At 40.0% G+C, this 20,412-nt stretch overlaps 1 protein-coding gene across 4 annotated transcripts in view; it reads left to right on the top strand.

Moving 5' to 3' along the window:
- Positions 1–20,412, top strand: part of LOC133560252 (RNA-binding protein with multiple splicing-like) — a 105,431-nt gene that overhangs the window by 54,889 nt on the left and 30,130 nt on the right. For 2 of the 4 annotated variants that reach the window (XM_061912580.1, XM_061912579.1), the window contains exons 5-6: positions 3,557–3,707; positions 10,718–10,845. In XM_061912580.1, the coding sequence (XP_061768564.1) occupies positions 3,557–3,707; positions 10,718–10,845 (279 nt within the window). The remainder of the gene's footprint in view (positions 1–3,556; positions 3,708–10,717; positions 10,846–20,412) is intronic. The other 2 variants (XM_061912583.1, XM_061912582.1) reach the window with 1 other exon arrangement.

The following is a 20,412-nucleotide window of genomic DNA, read 5'->3' as shown; positions in this document are numbered from 1 at the left end:
AACCTTTCACTTCACAATGGGTCCGTAAAGCTCCGCTCTTTGGTCGGAATGACGAGGCCTTCGATTAGTTACAACTTGGTCACTTTATTTATAATTTCCTCAGGGCACAACCGGACATCCACCATGCTATTAATATTCCTGCACATGCTAGCTCTACCTCTCCTAACTTGCCCACTCACTTACTCACGTCACTCACCCCACATACTGCCATTCATAACGGAGCGCGCACACACACACACACACACACACACACACGCACACACACACGCTACTCTCACAATAGCTGCTTTAAAATACGCTTTGCCAAATGTGGCGATTAGTATTTCCACCTTTGCTTCAAACTTAGGTAAACATTTAAAAAATAAGCATTCAGATCTGCACAAGGAGTTATAAAAAGTGACAGGTAATAATATAGTTGTTACACCTGTCCTGCTGTCCGGTCCGGTGCAGACTGGAGTCGAGAAGCACAGGAAAGACTTTCCCTTTAGGGTTGATGCCATTTCAGTGCCTTTTATTTTATAATTTTACCTTGTAAAATTGTTCTTTGACTGAGTGTTTAATGTACTGTAAGATTTTCTGTTAAAATAGAGCCAGTTGGCATTTTTCATAGTTCCCTTTATTTGGAAAAGCATCGATATACATTTTGGTACCGGTACTAAATTATTGGTATCGGAACAACCCTAATCCTCATGTTGTGGGGCCGACTGGATCGTACATGCATCCTCCAGTGTTGCCATTTCTACAAAACCCAAAACCAGTGAAGTTGGCACAATGTATAATTTGTAAATAAACACAGAAAACAATGATTTGCAAATCCTTTTCAACTTATATTGAATTTAATGGACTTCAAAGACAAGATATTTTATTGTTCAACCAGAGAAACATATTTTTCTGTTGTTGCTAATAATCATTAACATAGAATTTAATGGCAACACTTTGCAAAAAAGTTGGCGCAGGGGCATTTTTACCACTGTGTTACATGGCCTTTCCTTTTAACAACACTCAGTAAACGTTTAGAAACTGAGGAAACCAATATTTGAAGCTTTTCAGGTGAAATGATTTCCCATTCTTGCATGATGTACAGCTTAAGTTGTTCAAAAGTCCGGGGTCTCTGTTGTGGAATCTTAGGCTTTATAATGTGCCACACTTTTTCAATGGGGGACAGGTCTGGACTACAGGCAGGCCAGTCTCGTACCCGCACTCTTTTACTACGAAGCCACGCTGTTGTAACACCTGGCTTGGCATTGTCTGGTGTCCATGATGCCGTTGCTTGGATGGCAACATACAGTATGTTGGTCCAAAACCTGTATGTACCTTTTAGCATTAATGGTGCCTTCACAGATGTGTAAGTTACCCGTACCTTGGTCACTAATAGACCCCCATCCCATCACCGATGTTGGATTTTGAACTTTGCACCTATAACTGTCATGCCTGTTAATCTGGGTTTATATTTGATCATGTTATGTTTTGTTTTTGGACTCTTGTTTCCCGTTTTTGCACTTCCTGGTTTTGTTGGTTTCCATAGTTACTCATTAGTTTCCACCTGGTCTCCAAGTCACGCCCCTGCCCTCAGCCCCACACCTGTTTCTCATCATCATAGTCACTATTTAAGTCATTTGTTTTCTGTTCCTCGGCCTGGGAACTTTGCTTACTGCGTGTGTACTTGCTTTACATACCGGACTTTGTATCGAACCCTAATGACCACGCACCTACCTTGCCTTGCCACGCTGATTATTGATTAGACCACGCCACGTAATATCTTGTTTATAATTATGCCTCTGTGCAAGTTTTTGGTTTGTTTTGTACCATTGATGGTATCTTTTGTTTATTAGTATATTGTCATGCCATTGTGCTGTTTTGTTTGGGGTTTAGTATAGATTATTATCTGCCACTGAGCGCACCCTTTGTTTTCCCTTTTTGGATTATAGCGTATAGATAAATTCATCATGTACCTTAATTCACGCCTGGCTCGTCCCAAATTCCCTCTGCATCGAAGAAGCAAAACAAATTTTACACCCCCGCGCCCCCAACCCCGCCCACCTTACCGACGCACGGGGTTTGGTGCTAGCGGGGTGTATAATATAGTCATGGATGCAAAGGATTCTGGGTATTAGTTGTGTTGCGTTTATGTTGTGTTACTGTGAGGATGTTCTCCCGAAATGTGTTTGTCATTCTTGTTTGGTGTGGCTTCACAGTGTGGCGCATATTAGTGTTAAAGTTGTTTATATCACAACCATCAGTGTACTCTTTATCACCCTGTATGCCTTGCAGTCGTGTGCGTGTGTCTGCGGAAGCCACATATAACATATTGCTGGACTGGCAAGCAGTTTGTACATGTTGTAGAAGGCATCAAAGTCAATAGCTTCATAGCACGCCCTTATTCTTGTTATCTGGGTGACCGCCAGCAGATATTCGCGAGAATGTTTGCGGCTCCTATTGTCATCTTTACTTTGTGACACGGGTCGAAATGGCTCTTTTAAGTGGTAAAGGTTGCCGATCCCTGAACTATGTATATTAAATATTTCCGGATGCTTCAACCGCCACCCGCCCGTATCTATTTAAAATCTATTTTTTCGTCATGTCACCCGCCCGACCCGCAGTTTATCCGCGGACTCCGCGGAAGAGACCGCGAACCGCGCATCTCTAGTGTATATATATGTATATATGTATATGTGTATATATGTGTGTGTGTGTATATATATATATATATATATATGTGTGTGTGTGTGTGTATATATAAATATATCTATATATGTATGTATGTATGAATGTATACATATATATGTATATATATATTTTTTTATATACATTTATGTATATGTATATATATGTTTATGTATATATATATATTTGTACTGTATATATACGTATAAAGATCAGGAAGATCGCCTCGACTTGGTCATTTGATAAGTAGCTCGCCTGCTGAAAAAGTTGGTCAAACATTTTGACCAACGTACAACCATTACATGTTATGTAGACGACAAGCAATTATTTTAAAAGTATAATAAAAATCATAATATGACCTGTTTAGGACTTAAATATTAGTTTTTTTATTATTTCATGGCCAATGTAATTGATGATAAAAATTTTTATTTTGTCACAAATAAATCGAATCTATCCATATGGATTATAAATACTAATATATGCTTTATATTATATACTTTTATCCATCAATATGTATACATATTAACTGTTTTTCAGTGTTTTATTAATTATTACACATTTCATTAAACAATTTCACATGCATTAAATTGATTAACATTAAAATCTTTTTAAATTAATTGTTATATTTCTAGATTTTGGCACTGGTACAGTCCGTTTATGAATAAATATTCTAAAATTCACCTCAACATTAGTTTAATGGCAATAAGCAGTGGTCTTAGTTTGTGCACATTAAAACCAAAGACTCTTGCTTCTATTATACTTTATGGCAGTTTATCAGATTAATTGAACTCTCTTAATGGTTGTGTAGATCCACTTTGTTTTTGGTGTCGGGTTTCCTTTGAGACCTTAGCGACGCTAAAAAAAAAGATTGTTTTTCCCTTTGCCATCTCAGGGGGTCCGGTTTGATCCCGAGATCCCACAGACCCTCCGGCTAGAGTTTGCCAAGGCCAACACCAAGATGGCCAAGAACAAGCTGGTGGGCACCCCCAACCCCCTTCCCTCCCAGCAGAGCCCCGGACCCCAGTTCATTAGCAGAGACCCATGTGAGTACTCCCTTTACTCTTCTTTATGGACAGACATTAGTCTGAAACATGTAGTTGCCTGTTTTTTAGTGCTAGTCTCAAATGCAAAAACAAAAGAACGAACGATACACAGATTTTAAAAAGGATGCATGACACATTTTTAACGCTAATAACGAATCATGTAATGCAAAGCTGAGTTGCATCACATTTTCAGTATTATTTTGCATGCCAAAGGTGCACTGTGGGAGAACCTGCTGTTGTGCCAAAAAACAGTGATCTAGATGCAAGAAAATGCCTGATGCTTGAGTTGTTTTTTATCTTGGAAACATTTATACATCTCCTATATAAAAAAAGCAGAAGTTTGAAGATGTTTTTCACCTTCTGCTAATGAGCACTTTAGGACTATTTAACTCTATCTCTCAGCTTAGTTGGTTGTTGGATCATTGTTGGAGTTATACAGAGGAGTTACACGGTCAGTGTTTGTGGTTCTGTTTTTTTTCAAATTTCTTTGCTGTTTTTTCAGTTTAGCTTAGCTTTGTATGCATAGCTTCCCCTGTGCTAGTCTGTGGATTCTTCCCACTGCACTGTATTTTTGTTCCTTGCACCTTTTGTACACAAAATGCTTCGGTACTTGCACGCTGCTGGCTGTCAACTATTTTTTCGGGTCACAACCTCATTGAGCGTTTGTAACAAAATGATCCAACCAAGTGTGTTTTTCGCAAGAGAGGAAAAAAGAGGATATATGAGGAGATGAAGGCTGCCACGTTGCTGTGGTGGAATCCCTTCAAAGACAAGGAGTTAGAGTTCCCTAGGGTGTGGATGCTTGGAACCTGCTGATGTCCCAAAAAATAGAAGCAGGACGGCATCAGGCCCCAGCACTTTTCCCATGTCGACTTCCTCCTTACCAGACCACGGCACATACAGCTGCTCATCCTCCGAAGGCCAGTCACGGTATGATAGATGCCCACCTCGCTTCTGTTCACGTGGCTTGGACGATCCAGCACGGCCAGGAAGCCTGTTCCAGCTTCCACGTCCGCTCAAGCCAAGCCCGCTTCAGCTTCCACGCCCGCTCAAGCCGAGGCCGCTCCAGCTTCCCCGCCCACTCAAGCCAAGCCTGCTCCAGCTTCAACACCTGCTCAAGCCAAGCCCGGTCTAGCTCCAGCCAAGCTCGCCCAAGCAGCCACGCCAGCTCCAGCCAATCTCGCCCAAGCAGCCACGCCAGCTCCAGCCAAGCTCGCCCAAGCAGCCACGCCAGCTCCACCCAAGCTCACCCAAGCAGCCACTCCAGCTCCAGCCAAGCTCGCCCAAGCAGCCACGCCAGCTCCAGCCAAGCTCGCCCAAGCAGCCACGCCAGCTCCAGCCAAGCTCGCCCAAGCAGCCACGCCAGCTCCAGCCAAGCTCGCCCAAGCAGCCACGCCAGCTCCAGCCAAACTCGCCCAAGCAGCCACGCCAGCTCCAGCCAAGCTCGCCCATGCAGCTGCACCAGCGCCAACCAATTTTGCCCAAGCAGCCACTTAAGTGGGTCCGACGCCACCAGCTAGTCAAGCGGGTCCGACGCCACCGGCCAGTCAAGCGGGTCCGACGCCACCGGCCAGTCAAGCGGTCCGACGTCACCGGCCAGTCAAGCGGTCCGACGTCACCGGCCAGTCAAGCGGGTCTGACTGCACCAGCCTCTCCTAAAACGGGTCTAACGCCACCAGCCTCTCAAATGGGTCTAACGCCGCCAGTTCCAGCCTTGCTTCCAGCTATGCAGTCAGCTCCAGCCTCGCATCCAGCTGTGCAATCAGCCTCTGGGTCGCCTCCAGCTCTACAGCCAATTAGATCTCTTGCCCAGCAGCCGGCACAACCTCCATCTCGCCTGCCACAGAAGCACTTGTCTGGTGCTCGCCCTTTTTGCCTGCTGCGGAGGCGCCTGCCTGGTGCCCACACGCCTCCTCCTCACTGGCCAAGAGAATAGCCGTTCTATGGACGCTTTCTGCACCATTGGCAGCAACGTCCAGGCTTCTGGAGCACCATCCTCGTTGAGGTCAGCTTCATCGGCCACGAATGTGGCCTTTTCATGGACGCCCTCTCCGTGCCCTTAGCAGCAATGCCCTGGACCCAGGAATGGGTCTTTACGGCTGCTGGTGCACCACTGCCACTCACGTCCACCTCCTCCTCCTTGCCAGCTGCGTTCAACTCGCAGCTGACACCTGACTTTTCCCTGCTAGCTTTGGGGACACTTGGCCAGGCGAGCCGCTGACAAGTCCTCCCTCCAACCGCCCATGATTTTGGACTTATTTTTTTCGGATTACTGGACCGTTTGGATATTGTCCGTTAAGAGGGGCGTATTGTTATGATCTGTTATGTCAGGTCAGTCCTTGAGTTCAGTTTTCTGTTTACTTCCTGTTTTGCACCTCTATTTTGTCTACATTTCCTGTTCCATCTGTTCTACAGTAGTTTCACCTCTGTTTCTGAGCACTGTCGTGTTTACCTGCTGCTAATGAGCAACTGAGTACTATTTAACTGTCTCTCAGCTTAGTTGGTTGTTGGATCATTGTTGGAGTTAATAACCCAGTGGAGTTAAACGGTCAGTGTTTGTGGGTGTATTTTTTTTACGTATTTCTTTTGCTGTGCATTTTTCCTGCTGCACTTTATTTTTGTTCTTTGTCCCTTTTTTGTACATGAAATGATTAGTTACTTGCACACTGCCGGCGGTCAACTATTATTTGGGGTCACGACCTCCACTACAAAGAGTGTTTGTGACAAGAAGCCTCTGAAAAAAACACCAGCATGCATCTGTAGGCTCTTTATCAGACGGCTAACAGTTTCAAGTTTCATGAATCACATTGCGGGCACCAAATGATTACATATGCAAGCTCTGATAATCGGCATATAATCTGCATATGCATGAATGCTAACGCGCTAAATGGTTTCACTTTCAGAAAGGAATCATGTAATGGTGAATAGAGTCGCACAAAAAATAAATTTAACTTTCTTAACATTCTTCATGACCCCAATGTGAACGAGGGGTGACAAGTTACCACTAAAATAATACAATAGTCATTTTCAACATTAGTGACGAATCACATAATGGTTGGACACATTATTAGAGAAAGAAATAATGTTAAAGCGGAACATTATCACCAAACCAATGCAAGCGCCTATATATACCTTGATGTTGCAGAAAAAAGACCATGTATTTTTTTAACCGATTTCCGAACTCTAAATGGGTGAATTTTGGCAAATTAAACGCCTTTCTGTTTATCTGTCTTTTAGCGATGACGTCAGAACGTGACGTCACCGAGGTAATACACCCGCCATTTTCATTTTCACATTACAAACACCGGGTCTCAGCTCTGTTATTTTCCGTTTTTTCGACTGTAGATGCATTTGCAACGATTAAGTCAACAAAATCACAAAGGTGAGTTTTGTTGATGTTGTTGACTTATGTGCTAATCAAACATATTTGGTCACGGCATGACTGCCAGCTAATCGATGCTAACATGCTACGCTAATCGATACTAACATTTTATTTACGCTAGCTGTATGTACATTTGAACTAGATACCCACATTTAATGCGAAACAAACACTTACCAATCGACTGATTTAAGTTGCTCCAGTGTCACAAGATGCGAAAGTCCTGATCGTTTGGTCTGCACATTCTACCGGCGATGCTAATAAGGCAGCCATGCTATGGGCCACTTCATTATGTACACCCATGCTATGGCCGAATAGCGTCAATAGCTATTCGCTCAATAGCTTCAATTTCTTCTTCAATTTCGTTTTCGCTATCTGCCTCCGTACTCCGACCATCTGTTTCAATACATGCGTAATCTGTTGAATCGCTTAAACTGCTGAAATCCCAGTATGAATCCGAGCTAATGTCGCTATATCTTGCTGTGGTAACCGCCATGTTGTTTGTATTGGCAGCCCTGTATGACGTCACAGGGAAATGGACGGTCGCATCGCAAATAGCGAAAATCAAAAACTTTAAAGCTTTTTTTAGGGATATTCCGGGAGGTGTAAAATTTTGAAAAAAACTTCGAAAAATAAAATTGTCATACAAGTGGAAAACTAAATTATTTATGGTTAATTGGCCCTGCAATGAGGTGGCGACTTGTCCAGGGTGTGCCCCGCCTTCCGCCCGGATGCAGCAAAAATAGGCTCCAGCGACCACGAATGGGACAAGCGGTAGAAAATAGATAGATGTATGAAATAATAAAACTAGGGGTGGGCAAATTAATGCGTTAATTATGAGTTAACTCATCAATCTATTAACGCCGACAAATATTTTAGCGCACATTTGCGTATGTTGTTTACATGCTTTTATTTTGTTAACGCCTTTTCTTAACAAGATGGCGTCGCCCGGCGTCGAGGGGCTCTTGGTAAAGATGCAACATTTGGCAAAAATACCGGACAATTCTGCAAATTTCATGGCTGGCTTACAGCGTGGTCACTCCGGGATCACTTACGACCGCTAGACAATTCTGGATGTGGATCGATCGGGCTGTTTTGGACTGAATGACGCGTGCTTGCTAGACCGGCTAGCTAGCATGGGAATACTTTGCCGGCTACATCCAGCGGCCTGTGAAGCAGCGGAGTATATGTGTTGTCTGTCTATTTATGAATAATGTAGACGAGGAGTGTTGGCTGAGTTATTAACGTTTGCTTTCAGAGCGTGCATATCACAACATACAAGATTCCGTCATGGTGACACAACCTATACCGGGCTACCGCGCATGCTCGTCACTCCTGTTGCATGCTGGGTAGGTAGTTCTTTTATTCCCTGGCTCATAAGATCAAACAATCGGAAAATTCCCATCATATCAATTCCTAGATATGGTCATAATTATTTTAAGTGCACTACGCAGAATAAACACAACATTATTGATATTGCTACTACGAATAATTTGATCAAAAATTCCCTAAAAGAGCCCACTACCTATAATATAGGTTTTTTAAACATAAGATCCCTGATAAAAAAAATGTTTCTGCTGTTACCTCAGAAATTGCCTGTTCAGATGTTATGATTGTGGCTCAGAGATTTGTATGTAGATTATATTTATTTTCCATAGCAAACAGGATAACTTAAATACCCTGGCAGTGGTAGTAATAAGCTTAAATGTTTGTATTTACATTTTTTGAGTTGATTTTCATAAAATATGCTATTTAACTGCTACTGTTTAACAAGGACTGATTTAAATTGTGTTTGCACAACAAATGTTTTGGCGCTTTTGTTCATGTGGGGGAATATTCCAATAAAGGTGTACTACACACTACTTTTGAATTCATTATTGGGCTTTAATTAATCAGAGAAATAGTGCGATTAACTTTGATTAAAATTTTTAATCGTTGCCTAGCCCTAAATAAAACATAAAAACAAAAATGTTTTTCAACACAAATATTTTTTAAATCTGAAGAGATTGTTTTTATTTGCAACAGGCACCTCCATAAAGGTTAAAAAAAAAAAGCAGGAATTAAGTAACTTGTGGGTGCGTGGTGTTGACCACAAACAATTCTGTCCCATTACCCATCTACAGGTAGCCTATCCTAAAATTTTGCATGAACCAATGTGATACAACAAAATCGAAGAAGAAACATAGCAACCACCATAGCAACAACCTTAAAAACAAAGAATATACAAGAGTACATATGGTCTTAAGTTAGAACTATTTTTGACTGGAAAAAATCATAGAGACGGCGTGAACACGGACTTTATAATCGAGGGAGCGAGAAGTGAGAACATTCTCTACAAATTAGTCCCAATATTTTTTTAGGTTTTTGATTTACTACTTTCCATTGCCACGTCACAATTCACAGAGCAATTCACGTCGGCTTGCACCACAGACATGAAGAGCTTTGGTGGAAAATATTGAACACGTTTGAATGTAAATCCGCCTACTTTGCATTACATTCGAATGCTTTTTTTCGGGATAACTATAGCCACAGACTTTTTGTTCAACACTGATATGCTTTTACTCGACCATTTAGCTCAAATTCTGAATTGTAAGAGTGGTCTTGAGTTTGGTGTTGCTAGCAGGTGTGTTTGTCATGTGATAATACCTCTTTTGTACATGTCCCATGTCTTGTAACTAAGTTAAATATTTTTCTAAAAGGGTCAAGATTGTGAGAAGAGTCCTGCATTCTTCCTCAACGACCAAACTTCTTCTTATCTTAGATATTTGCTGCCAGAGCGAGGGTGTGTGTGTGTGTGTGTATGTGTGGGACATGTTCTTTTCAAAATACAAGTTGTTGGTTTTGGATTGAGGATTTTTAAAATGCATTTACTGTAATGATCCAGACGCAAGAAAATGCAGAATTGCAAGAGGTTTTTTTCATATAGGAGATGTATTGATTCCTTTAGGTGCCTGCTGCTTTTAAATCAGGCATTAAGTCGTCCGGTCGCTTAAAAATTGCGTTGCTGCATAGATGATATGTTTTTACTTTTTTCATTTGTGATATAACTAATTTGACACACATAGAAGATAGTCTCTCTGTTCTTACATTGATCATTTTTTTTTGTTTAGTTTTTTTGTTTTTGTCATGAAAAAGAGAGTTTTTTTGGGTTGGTGCACTAATTATAAGTGTATCTTGTGTTTTTTATGTTGATTTAATAAAAAAAAAAAAAAAAAATAAAAAAGTTAATAAAACATTATTCAGCGGCCCAGTACCAATCGGTGGTTGGGGACCACTGTGTTATAGCACTAATAAGAACAACAAGTTACACAAGTTGTAAATTCCGATGTATCTTCAGTGGTTCTTCTATTGTTTCAGAATTAATGAACAGAGCTATCATTTCGATAATGATGTCTTACGTGAGGGCATTGCCATTTCTGACATTTCATGCCATATTTTTCTCGATGTCTGTCTGAAGGCATGCGTAAACAAACTTTTCAACACAATCTAATTTGGATACTTACGCTCACCTACCTTTCCATCACTGGCGCCTACCACCCACCCCACCACGTCTGTCAACCCCCGACACCCCACCACTCCAGAGGCCACCAACCTCATCCCACTGGTAGTCTTCTTCTTCTTCTTTCCACAGATGAGCTCACAGTGCCCGCTCTCTATCCCAGCAGCCCAGACGTGTGGGCGTCATACCCGCTGTACCCGGCGGATCTGTCGCAGGCGCTCCCACCCGCTTTCACCTACCCTTCCTCGCTCCACGCACAGGTAATTGCTCTCACCCTTTTAGCCCCACCTCATCCTCCCGCACTGACTATCGCCACATCTGCCATTCATGCTGAATGCTCCAGTGCCATCATTGTCATTGCTAGCTGCGCCATTGTTCAGAACCTAGCGTCAGCGCGGTTTGCAATACAAATGTAAAAGGTTTATTAATGGCTTCGAGAAAAATTCTTAATGTTTGACAATATTTTCCATTGGATGAACATACAGTATGTGTGGCACTTATGTGTTACACAAAATACCGATATTGTGATGCATAGTTTTTTGCAGTACTTGTTAATGATTTGGACATTACCACATGTGACGCACATCTACTATATATGTGCTTTTTACATATAGCATATGTCGGTCTAAACCAGGGGTGACGAAAGTGTGGCCTGTGGGGCCATTTGCGGCCTGCAAGTCATTTTTTAACGGTCCGACGGCACGTTTTGAAAATACTATGGAAAAAAATTAAAAACATAAAATGTGGTATAAAAGAGCAAACAGGTGAAATGTAACAAGAACATGTTGCAATGTTTACTCTAATAACACAAAGCTGTTTCTTTCTTTAAAAAAAAAATTGTGAATCAAAATCAATTGTGAATTATTGACCAATTCAAGGCTCTAATTACGTCACATTAAATTTTTCACTTTGAGATATTTTTGGGGGCAAATGTTGCATATTTTGTTTGCCATATAAAAAACTGAGCTGTTTTTTTCAAAGAAGGGCCTAAAACAAACAAACAAAAAAAATAAACTACAAAAGAACTTATAATTGACAAATAGATCTGAAGTTGATCTCGAGACCATTCTGTTAAAAGTAAACAGTAAAAAAAAAAAACTTTTTTACACTTTAATGAGTAGGACCCCTTTGGATCAGTGTGTTTTGTTTTTAAGTGTCATTGCACAAAAAATACTAGTGAATTAAAATCAATGGTGTTATGAGTTGTTGACCTTTTTACGGCTCCAATTATTATATAATCTCAAATATTCTACTTAAAAATGTTATTGCGTGAAAATATTGCATATTTTGTTTTTTTTCCATAAAAAAACATGGTTTTCTTTGACGAAAAGAGCATACAATTTAAATATTTAAAAACATCATAATAACAGATAAACCTAATGTTGATCTAAAGATTTAAAACTTGAATAATAATAAAAATAATGATACTGAATAATGACACATTTTTAACATTTTATTTTTACCAAAACCATTTGGGGTCCCCGGGATCAAGCCTGAGTGGTGGCCTAAATGTATATTTTTTATATATACGATTTTTTATATATACATTGGATTGTTTTTTAAAATAAATGGCCCCCGCTTGCTTTGATTTTTCAGTGTGCGGCCCTCAGTGGAAAAAGTTTGGACACTCTTGGTCCAAACATATAAAACATACAATATACAGTGATGACTGTGGAAAAAAAAATCCATGACATTATATTTTACAGTACATTTTCCTACTACTTTGTATGTGGTGGTTTTTTTTTCCGTTTTTATAACAAATTGCGGCATTATTTACCATTTAGTAAAAATGTTTACGATTTACTAAATATTTTCCATTATTCGCACAATATCTGACTGTGATGGAATTAATATGAAAACAATAAGAAAAGTTATTGAAGAAATTTCAAAACCTTCACATATGTCAGCAATCTATCATTTCAAACATGCACGTTCCCAATCAATATGAAAATGGCAGTTGTACTGATTCCTTAAATCGTAGATATGCACTAATTTACAAACTATAGACCTGTTTCTTTACTTCCACACGTTTCTAAAATCATAGAAAAAATATTCAGTAACAGATTGTATGAATTCATAAACATAAGTGGAATACTTGTGGAGAACCAAGTCGTATACAGAACTAACATCTCATCATCATCATCATTAATCAAAATAACAGAGGAAAGTGGCAGTATTTATTGACCTAACAAAAGCATTTGACACCATAATATCCTAGTAAATAAATTAGAACGATTAGAGCAGTGGTTCTCAAATTGGGGTATGCGTACCTCTGGGGGTACTTGAAGGTATGCCAAGGGGTACATGAGATTTTTTTTAAATATTCTAAAAATAGCAACAATTCAAAAATCCTTTATAAATATATTCATTGAATAATACTTCAACAAAATTTGAATGTAAGTTTATAAACTGTGAAAAGAAATGCAACAATGCAATCAATATTCGGTGTTGACGGCTAGATTTTTTTGGACATGTTCCATAAATATTGATATTAAAGATTTCTTTTTTTGTGAAGAAATGTTTTGAATTAAAGTTCATGAATCCAGATGGATCTCTATTACAATCCCCAAAGAGAGTACTTTAAGTTGATGATTACTTCTATGTGTAGAAATCTTTATTTATAATTGAATCACTTGTTTATTTTTCAACAAGTTTTTAGTTATTTTTATAAATTGTTTTCCTAATAGTTCAAGAAAGACCACTACAAATAAGCAATATTTTGCACTGTTATATAATTTAATAAATCAGAAAACTGATGACATAGTGCTGTATTTTACTTCTTTATCTCTTTTTTGCAACCAAAAATGCTTTGCTCTGATTAGGGAGTACTTGAATAAAAAAAATGTTCACAGGGGGTACATAGCTGAAAAAAGTTTGAGAACCACTGGATTAGAGGATTTGTCCTAAACTGGTTAAGAAGCTTCTTGACGAACAGGAAGCAATGCGTGAAGCTAGGCGAATATACATCAACAAAGCTTGATATATCTTGTGGCGTTTCCCGAGGATCAATACTAGGGCCGAAATGTTTCAATTTCTATGATAAAATACATCTCTAAAGTGACAAAGCTAGTATTATTTGCAGACGACATGGCTGGGTTTTGTTCATGAGAACACACAGAAGCCAATACAAACAATAACAACAGAAATTAAAATAATAAAAAGATGGTGTGACAACATTAGACTCTCCTTGAATCTCAGTCAAACTAAAATAATGCTATTCAGTAACGGTAAAAAAGAAAGTCAAATACAAATAGATGCAGCAGATAGAGGAGAGGAAACAACATTTCTGGGTGTAATAGATGTGAAAAATTAACAGGATATCTCTCAATGAAAATATACAACAATGTGGCAAATATTATATTAATAATGAAAAAAGGAAAGTATGTATTGGACAAAAAAATAATTCCATATTCTTTACGGCTTGTTACCATATGTAAGTTATCGTGTAGAAATATGGGGAGATAACTACAAAAGTACATTACACTCACTCAGAATAGCGCATACTATTGGATATGGAAAACAAACAAACACTTTACTTATTGAATCAAAAATATTGAAATTCAATGATTTGCTGCATTTGCAAATAGTTACAATTATGCACATAGCAAAATAAATATGCAACAATTCTTCTCAACAAAAGAGGAGAAATAAAACCTTAGAGAAATGTAACCTAAAACACTTGTACGCACATACAACACTTACTTTTAGCATATCAGTATGTGGAAGTAATATGGAATGGATTAAGCAAATAAGTTTGTGACGTTTTGGACTGTTTCAATTAAAGGATGTGGATTGGGTGTTTGGTTGTTACGCTTCCGGTTTGTATGGCACCGCGGGGGGTTGCTTCAAGTTGGGGTGAGGTCTGTGTCTATCTGTTTCGACTGAGCACTGTGGGGTTTGTATCGTTGACATGGTGTGGGGGCAGCAGTTGGTCAGCTGACCTTAGGGCTCTAGGCGAGGTATGATGGTGCAGAAGCTCGGTCAGGTATTGTGGGGCCAGGCCATTTAGGGATTTAAAAACAATTAAAAGTAATAAAAAATCAATGTGGTGATGGACAGGGAGCCAGTGAATTGAGGCGAGGACTGGAGTGATGTGGTATGAGGTAGTAGCCTTGTGTGTTAGCGTGTCTTGGGATCTCTTTTTTGTTTTGTTTTGTTTTGTTTTTTTCTCTTTCCTCAGGGGAATGTTCCGCTAAAGTGGTTGTTGGATGTCCCATCTCCATCATTGGGGTCCCTGCAGGGGTGTGGTGGGTAGTTCAGTGGCCGACTTGAGTAGGGCGGCCCGGGGCTAGCCCTGCCCTGCTCTCCTGGGTTTGGGGTTGGGCTCGTGGAGGGCAGGGTGGTCTTCCTGTTTGGCTGCAGGGAGTCTCTGGGCCCCTCGAGACGGGGCGTCCCGTCTTTCTGCCCGTGTGGGGTGTTGTCTCTCGCTGACTTGCGGGCTGGTTTTCTCCCTCTTCTCCCGTGCCTTGTCCTTGGGCATGTCTGTTTTCGGCGTGCCCGCCGGCATGGTGATCCCAGTCCTGTGGGATCCATCGCTGGCCGGCCAGCCCGCCTGCGCGGGGCCGCTGGTCCCTTTTTACCTGGGCACCGCACCTGCTGTTTTGTGTTGGGCTTTCTGGGTAGCTTTGGCACCCGCACATACTTGGAGACAAGTATATTGTACATGCAAATATAAGTACATACATACGCACATACACGCAGACGGGCGGGGATTACATAATTTTCTTTCAAGGAAGAGTACCGTTACTTTAAAATAATCTGACTCAAAAGTAAAAAGTAGTCATCAAATTATTTGCTTGAGTAAAAGGAAGTAAGTATTGCATGAAAAAACTATCAAGTATTGAGTAACTTGTGAGTAACATCTGATTTAATTAGTACCTATTTTGTCATTGTTATGTGACGTCATATGACTTTTTACAGTCAGTACATTTCCATGCTCTAAATAACTAATTTTTCAAACAAGTCAGTGTCTTCTATTTTCATTTCATGTAAAGTTTTAGTTTTCCTGCACTTATCTCTCGTGTGACTGATGGCCATACGTAGTGTGCCTCTCGTACACTAGGGGGCGATTTTGGTCATTTCAGTTTGTTTAGCTATGTGGTAAAACACTGTCTCTAAGTACTTGTAGTTCTGATTGGATCCCTGCCGTGAGGCTCCGTCTGATTGGTGAAATTGAGTCATGTGACAGTGCCTACGGGAAGGAGGCTTACTGACAAAATGAAGTCTTAATCAATACATTATAAATAATTCTGATATAAATAAATGTCCATCCATTTTCTACCGCTTATTCCCTTTCGGGGTCGCGGGGGGCGCTGGCGCCTATCTCAGCTAAATAAATGTAACAATCGGAATTAAACTCAATGTAACGGAGTAAAAAGTAGCGTTTCTTTTTCACAAAAATACTCAAGTAAAAGTAAAAAGTAGGCAATAATAAAAGTACTCTGACTAGTACATTTAAAAAAAAAAGTTACTTAAGTAAATGTAACAGAGTAAATATAGCGCGTTACTACCCACCTTTGCATACACACACATCCATACGCTACATAGGTAGATACGACCATACATAAATACAGTACACACACACACACACACACACACGCACACACACAGTACAAAAATCCACACGCACATTCACTGTACAAACATACATACACACTGTCTATGCACATGCACATATACATACATACATATACATATGCATATAATCACTATTCATCAAACATATATTTAAGTTTTGTGTGTGTGCGTGTGTGTGTGTGTGTGTGTGTGTGTGTGTGTGTGTGTGTGTGTGTGTGTGTGAAACTGGGTAGAAACAGAAACACTGCACATTGCTAAAGCTTAACCTATTTTTACCATAACACTCTATATGGTTAATATTGTCCGCTTTGCTTTCTTGCCCCCATCGTTATCTGTTTTCTTTTGTAATTCAAGTAATTCAAATACTGTTATTTCTATTATTTTTTATCACTCCTTTTGTTTTGTTATGATCTTCATTATAATTTATGTGCTATATATATACAAATTATTTGCTGATTTTTTGTTGTTGTTGTTGTTGTGTTTGTTTGTTGCTTTTTCTGTCTTATCCCCCGACTGTCCCCGCAATTTCTCCCTCCGTCTTCTTTTTTTTTCTTCCTCTTTCTATCCCTTCCTGCTCTGGTCCGGCTGCGCCAAACACTAAATACATAGAGCAACAAGAGAAGTATCCCACATATATTTTTTGGTAAGCAATTCTGTATAACATATATGGGATCCTATATCAACAATATGATTTGTCTTAATGGCTGGACAGGACCTGTTTTAAAAAAACAAAACAACAACAAACAATTATGAGACTAAAAAGTGATCAAATGTGTCAGTGATATCAATGACTTAGAAAAGGGGTAGGATTAAGTGTGTTTCTCTTTCTTCACCTTTTCAGACATCTTGGAATTTGTAATTTGTATAATGCAACATATTGTGACTGCATACATGTTCGAAATAAACTTAAACCAACCAGCCAACTAATAGCTGTATTGTGAAGTTACCTGCTTATCGTTCACAATCATAATTATCTTATTTTTTTAGGATTCTAAGGATGATGAAAAATGCTTGCAAGATGCAGCTAATGGGAGTCACTATTGCAACTTTCAAAGCCCTCTAAAATAACTTAAAAACCCTCCACCAACGTTTTATTTACACATTGCAAGTATATATAATGTAATAAGAGAAACGTTTATAACAATATGTAATATTTACAATATTTCCTAAATTTTGATCATTTTAAGTATTACCGGAACTTATTTCCTCAGCGCATTTATTTCTCTTCCAATAGCAACATACTTCTGCCTTCGGCAACAAATAAGTGTTCCTACTTCTAGAAACAAGCGCTTGTGTTTTCTAATCATTGCAGACTTGGTAATAGACGACAAAGATAGATATTTTGGACAAACTATGTTTCACAACATAATCTTTTTAAACCTGAATAAACCAAGAATGAACTGCTGGCTATAAAAGCGAGCACAAAAATAAGGTGAAACTGCGCATACGGAACCCAAGAGAGTGAGGACCGACGTGACTTGACAGTGTAAATGGGGAATGGTGTACTTACCCAAAATCAGCTGGAAAAATAACATCCCCTGCCAGCTTGACCAAACAGACCACTGTCCATCGAGTGAGTCACTATAAAAACAATAATCATGATACATGCAGCATGTCATGTTTGTAATTACAAGTACATACACTGTCAAGCTAGCTATGTACAAACAAAACATGAAATGTGGGAGAATACTTTACAGATACTGTAATATGGTTGTTAATTTTTTCAGTCAGTAAAAGTTTGATGTCCAATCGCCTTGTGTTGCGCACTGCAAACTCGCGATTTAGCTGCTGACACAGAAGATGGTTTACGGCTAATGCCGTAGCATGTCGCCGCAAGGCAATGTGTTATTATGCTAAAAAAAACAGTACCTCGGTGTTCGCTGCTAAAATACCAATGTTACTATAGCTTGGTTCTAATACAGGCTTCGTAACGTAAACAAAGTATTGTTACTTGTTTGTCTTCTGTTTTTTCAAATGATTTAGAGGGAGAATGGATTGCTGCCTCTACCTGACATGCTAGCCCCCTAAAACAAGCCGATTGTTACAAATTAGAATGCGAAAATATCCCAAATTAATTTTGTCTTTTTGTCTCTCCTAAGGATTGTGAAGCATGAGCAAAAAAAAAACTGCAGTTCCCCTTTAAAGCTCAGTGTGGTCATTTGAACCAGTGGGTTCATTGTTTGTGTGTGTGTTTTCTGTGTATCACAGTAAGGTTGCTTTTTATACATTTTTTTGTGCCTTTTCTCTACTTCTGGGAACTTTTGTCCCACCTTGCGGTGTTTTCTGTTTTCTTGTTTCACTGTCAGCTTTTGTTAATTTTTTGTCTTCACCCCAACACTGTTAAAGGCCTACTGAAATGAGATTTTCTTATTTAAACAGGGATAGCAGGTCCATTCTATGTGTCATACTTGATAATTTTGCGCTATTGCCGTATTTTTGCTGAAAGGATTTAGTAGAGAACATCGACGATAAAGTTCGCAACTTTTTGTCGCTATTAAAAAAGCCTTGCCTGTACCAGAAGTAGAAGCCGATGTGCGCGTGACGTCAATGGTGTGAGGGCTCCTCACATCCGCACATTGATTACAATCATGGACACCAGCAGCGCGAGCAATTCTGACCGAGAAAGCGACAATTTCCCCATTAATTTGAGCTAGGATGAAAGATTTGTGGATGACGATAGTGAGAGTGAAGGACTAGAAGAAAAAAAAAAGACAAGGGCAGTGAGAGTGATTCAGATGTTATTAGACACATTTACTAGGATAATTCTGAAAAATCCCTTATCTGATTATTGTGTTACTAGTGTTTTAGTGAGATTATAAAGTCATACCTGAAAGTCGGAGATGTGTGGTGACCGCCAGTGTCTCTGAGTGAAGCGATGGAGGAGCCAAGAAAATCGCAGCTGCCTCTATGACAGCTGCAGGAAGAACGACACAAGCTCCGCTCATTTTTACGGTAAGAGCCAACTTATTACCACAATTTCCTCACTGAAACCTGCCGGTTGACATGTGGTAGAGAAACATGTTCGCTTGACCGCTATGTTCCATATTAAAGCTTCACAACAAACAAAGAAACACCGGCTGTGTTTGTGTTGCTACAGCCGACCGAAATACACCGCTTAACAACAAATGCATTCTTCTTAGTAGTATCCATTATTAATTGAACAAATTGCAAAAGATTCAGCAACACAGATGTCCAGGATACTGTGTAATTATGCGATTAAATCGGACGACTTTTAGGCGTAAGTGGTGCTGGGATAAAATGTCCGCTACAACCAATAACGTCACAAGCACGCGTCAACATAAGCGTCATCATTCCGCGACGTTTTCAACAGGAAACTCCGCGGGAAATTTAAAATTGTAATTTTGTAAACTAAACCGGCCGTATTGGCATGTGTTGCAATGTTCAGATTTCATCATTGATATATAAACTATCAGATTGCGTGGTCGGTAGTAGTGGGTTTCAGCAGGCCTTCAAGAGGCAGGTAAAGATGTAAATACTTTTTACCTGCACGTCTTGCCGTAATCTCTGCATTCTTTGGTCATGCGTCACATCTAGCCGTGACAGAATAAAGCAGCCAAAGAGATGTAACACTCGGGGCGGTTTAGCTCGGTTGGTAGAGTGGCCGTGCCAGCAACTTGAGGGTTGCAGGTTCGATTCCCGCTTCCGCCATCCTAGTCACTGCCGTTGTGTCCTTGGGCAAGACACTTTACCCACCTGCTCCCAGTGCCACCCACACTGGTTTGAATGTAACTTAGATATTGGGTTTCACTATGTAAAGCGCTTTGAGTCACTAGAGAGAAAGCGCTATATAAATATAATTCACTTCACTCCAGAGATGGACAGGATAATTCAGTCAAGAGAGAGTAACATTGCGGAAATTACATGAAGGGAGTCCCTTTTTTTTGGTGTTGCTGCATCAAAGTGCGTAGCACCTCCTACAAAGAGCAAACTTCGACTTTCTTAGCTGCAGCAAGACAGTTGCATTCCTACTCCAGTGGCTCTGGAGACACTCTGGGTGACAATCTACTTGATTCTAAAGTAAGATCACCACCGGTTCTTGCTTCCATTCCATTTGGGTCTGAGGTTGGATCACCTCCCGCTCCTGCGCCACGCCAGGCCAAATTTCAGTCAGTCCTTCCTCCTATTCCGCTCCAGTCCGAGGTTAGGTTCCCTCTGGCTCCTGCTCCCATACCGCCTGGGTTTGAGGACTGATCTCCTCTGGCCCCAACATCACCCAAGACAGAGGTCAG

This window comes from Nerophis ophidion, linkage group LG10 (assembly GCF_033978795.1).
Source record: "Nerophis ophidion isolate RoL-2023_Sa linkage group LG10, RoL_Noph_v1.0, whole genome shotgun sequence".
Classification (NCBI taxonomy): Eukaryota; Metazoa; Chordata; class Actinopteri; order Syngnathiformes; family Syngnathidae; genus Nerophis; species Nerophis ophidion.
The sequence above is the reverse complement of the archived record's forward strand: the minus strand, read 5'-3'. Positions and strand labels throughout refer to the sequence as shown.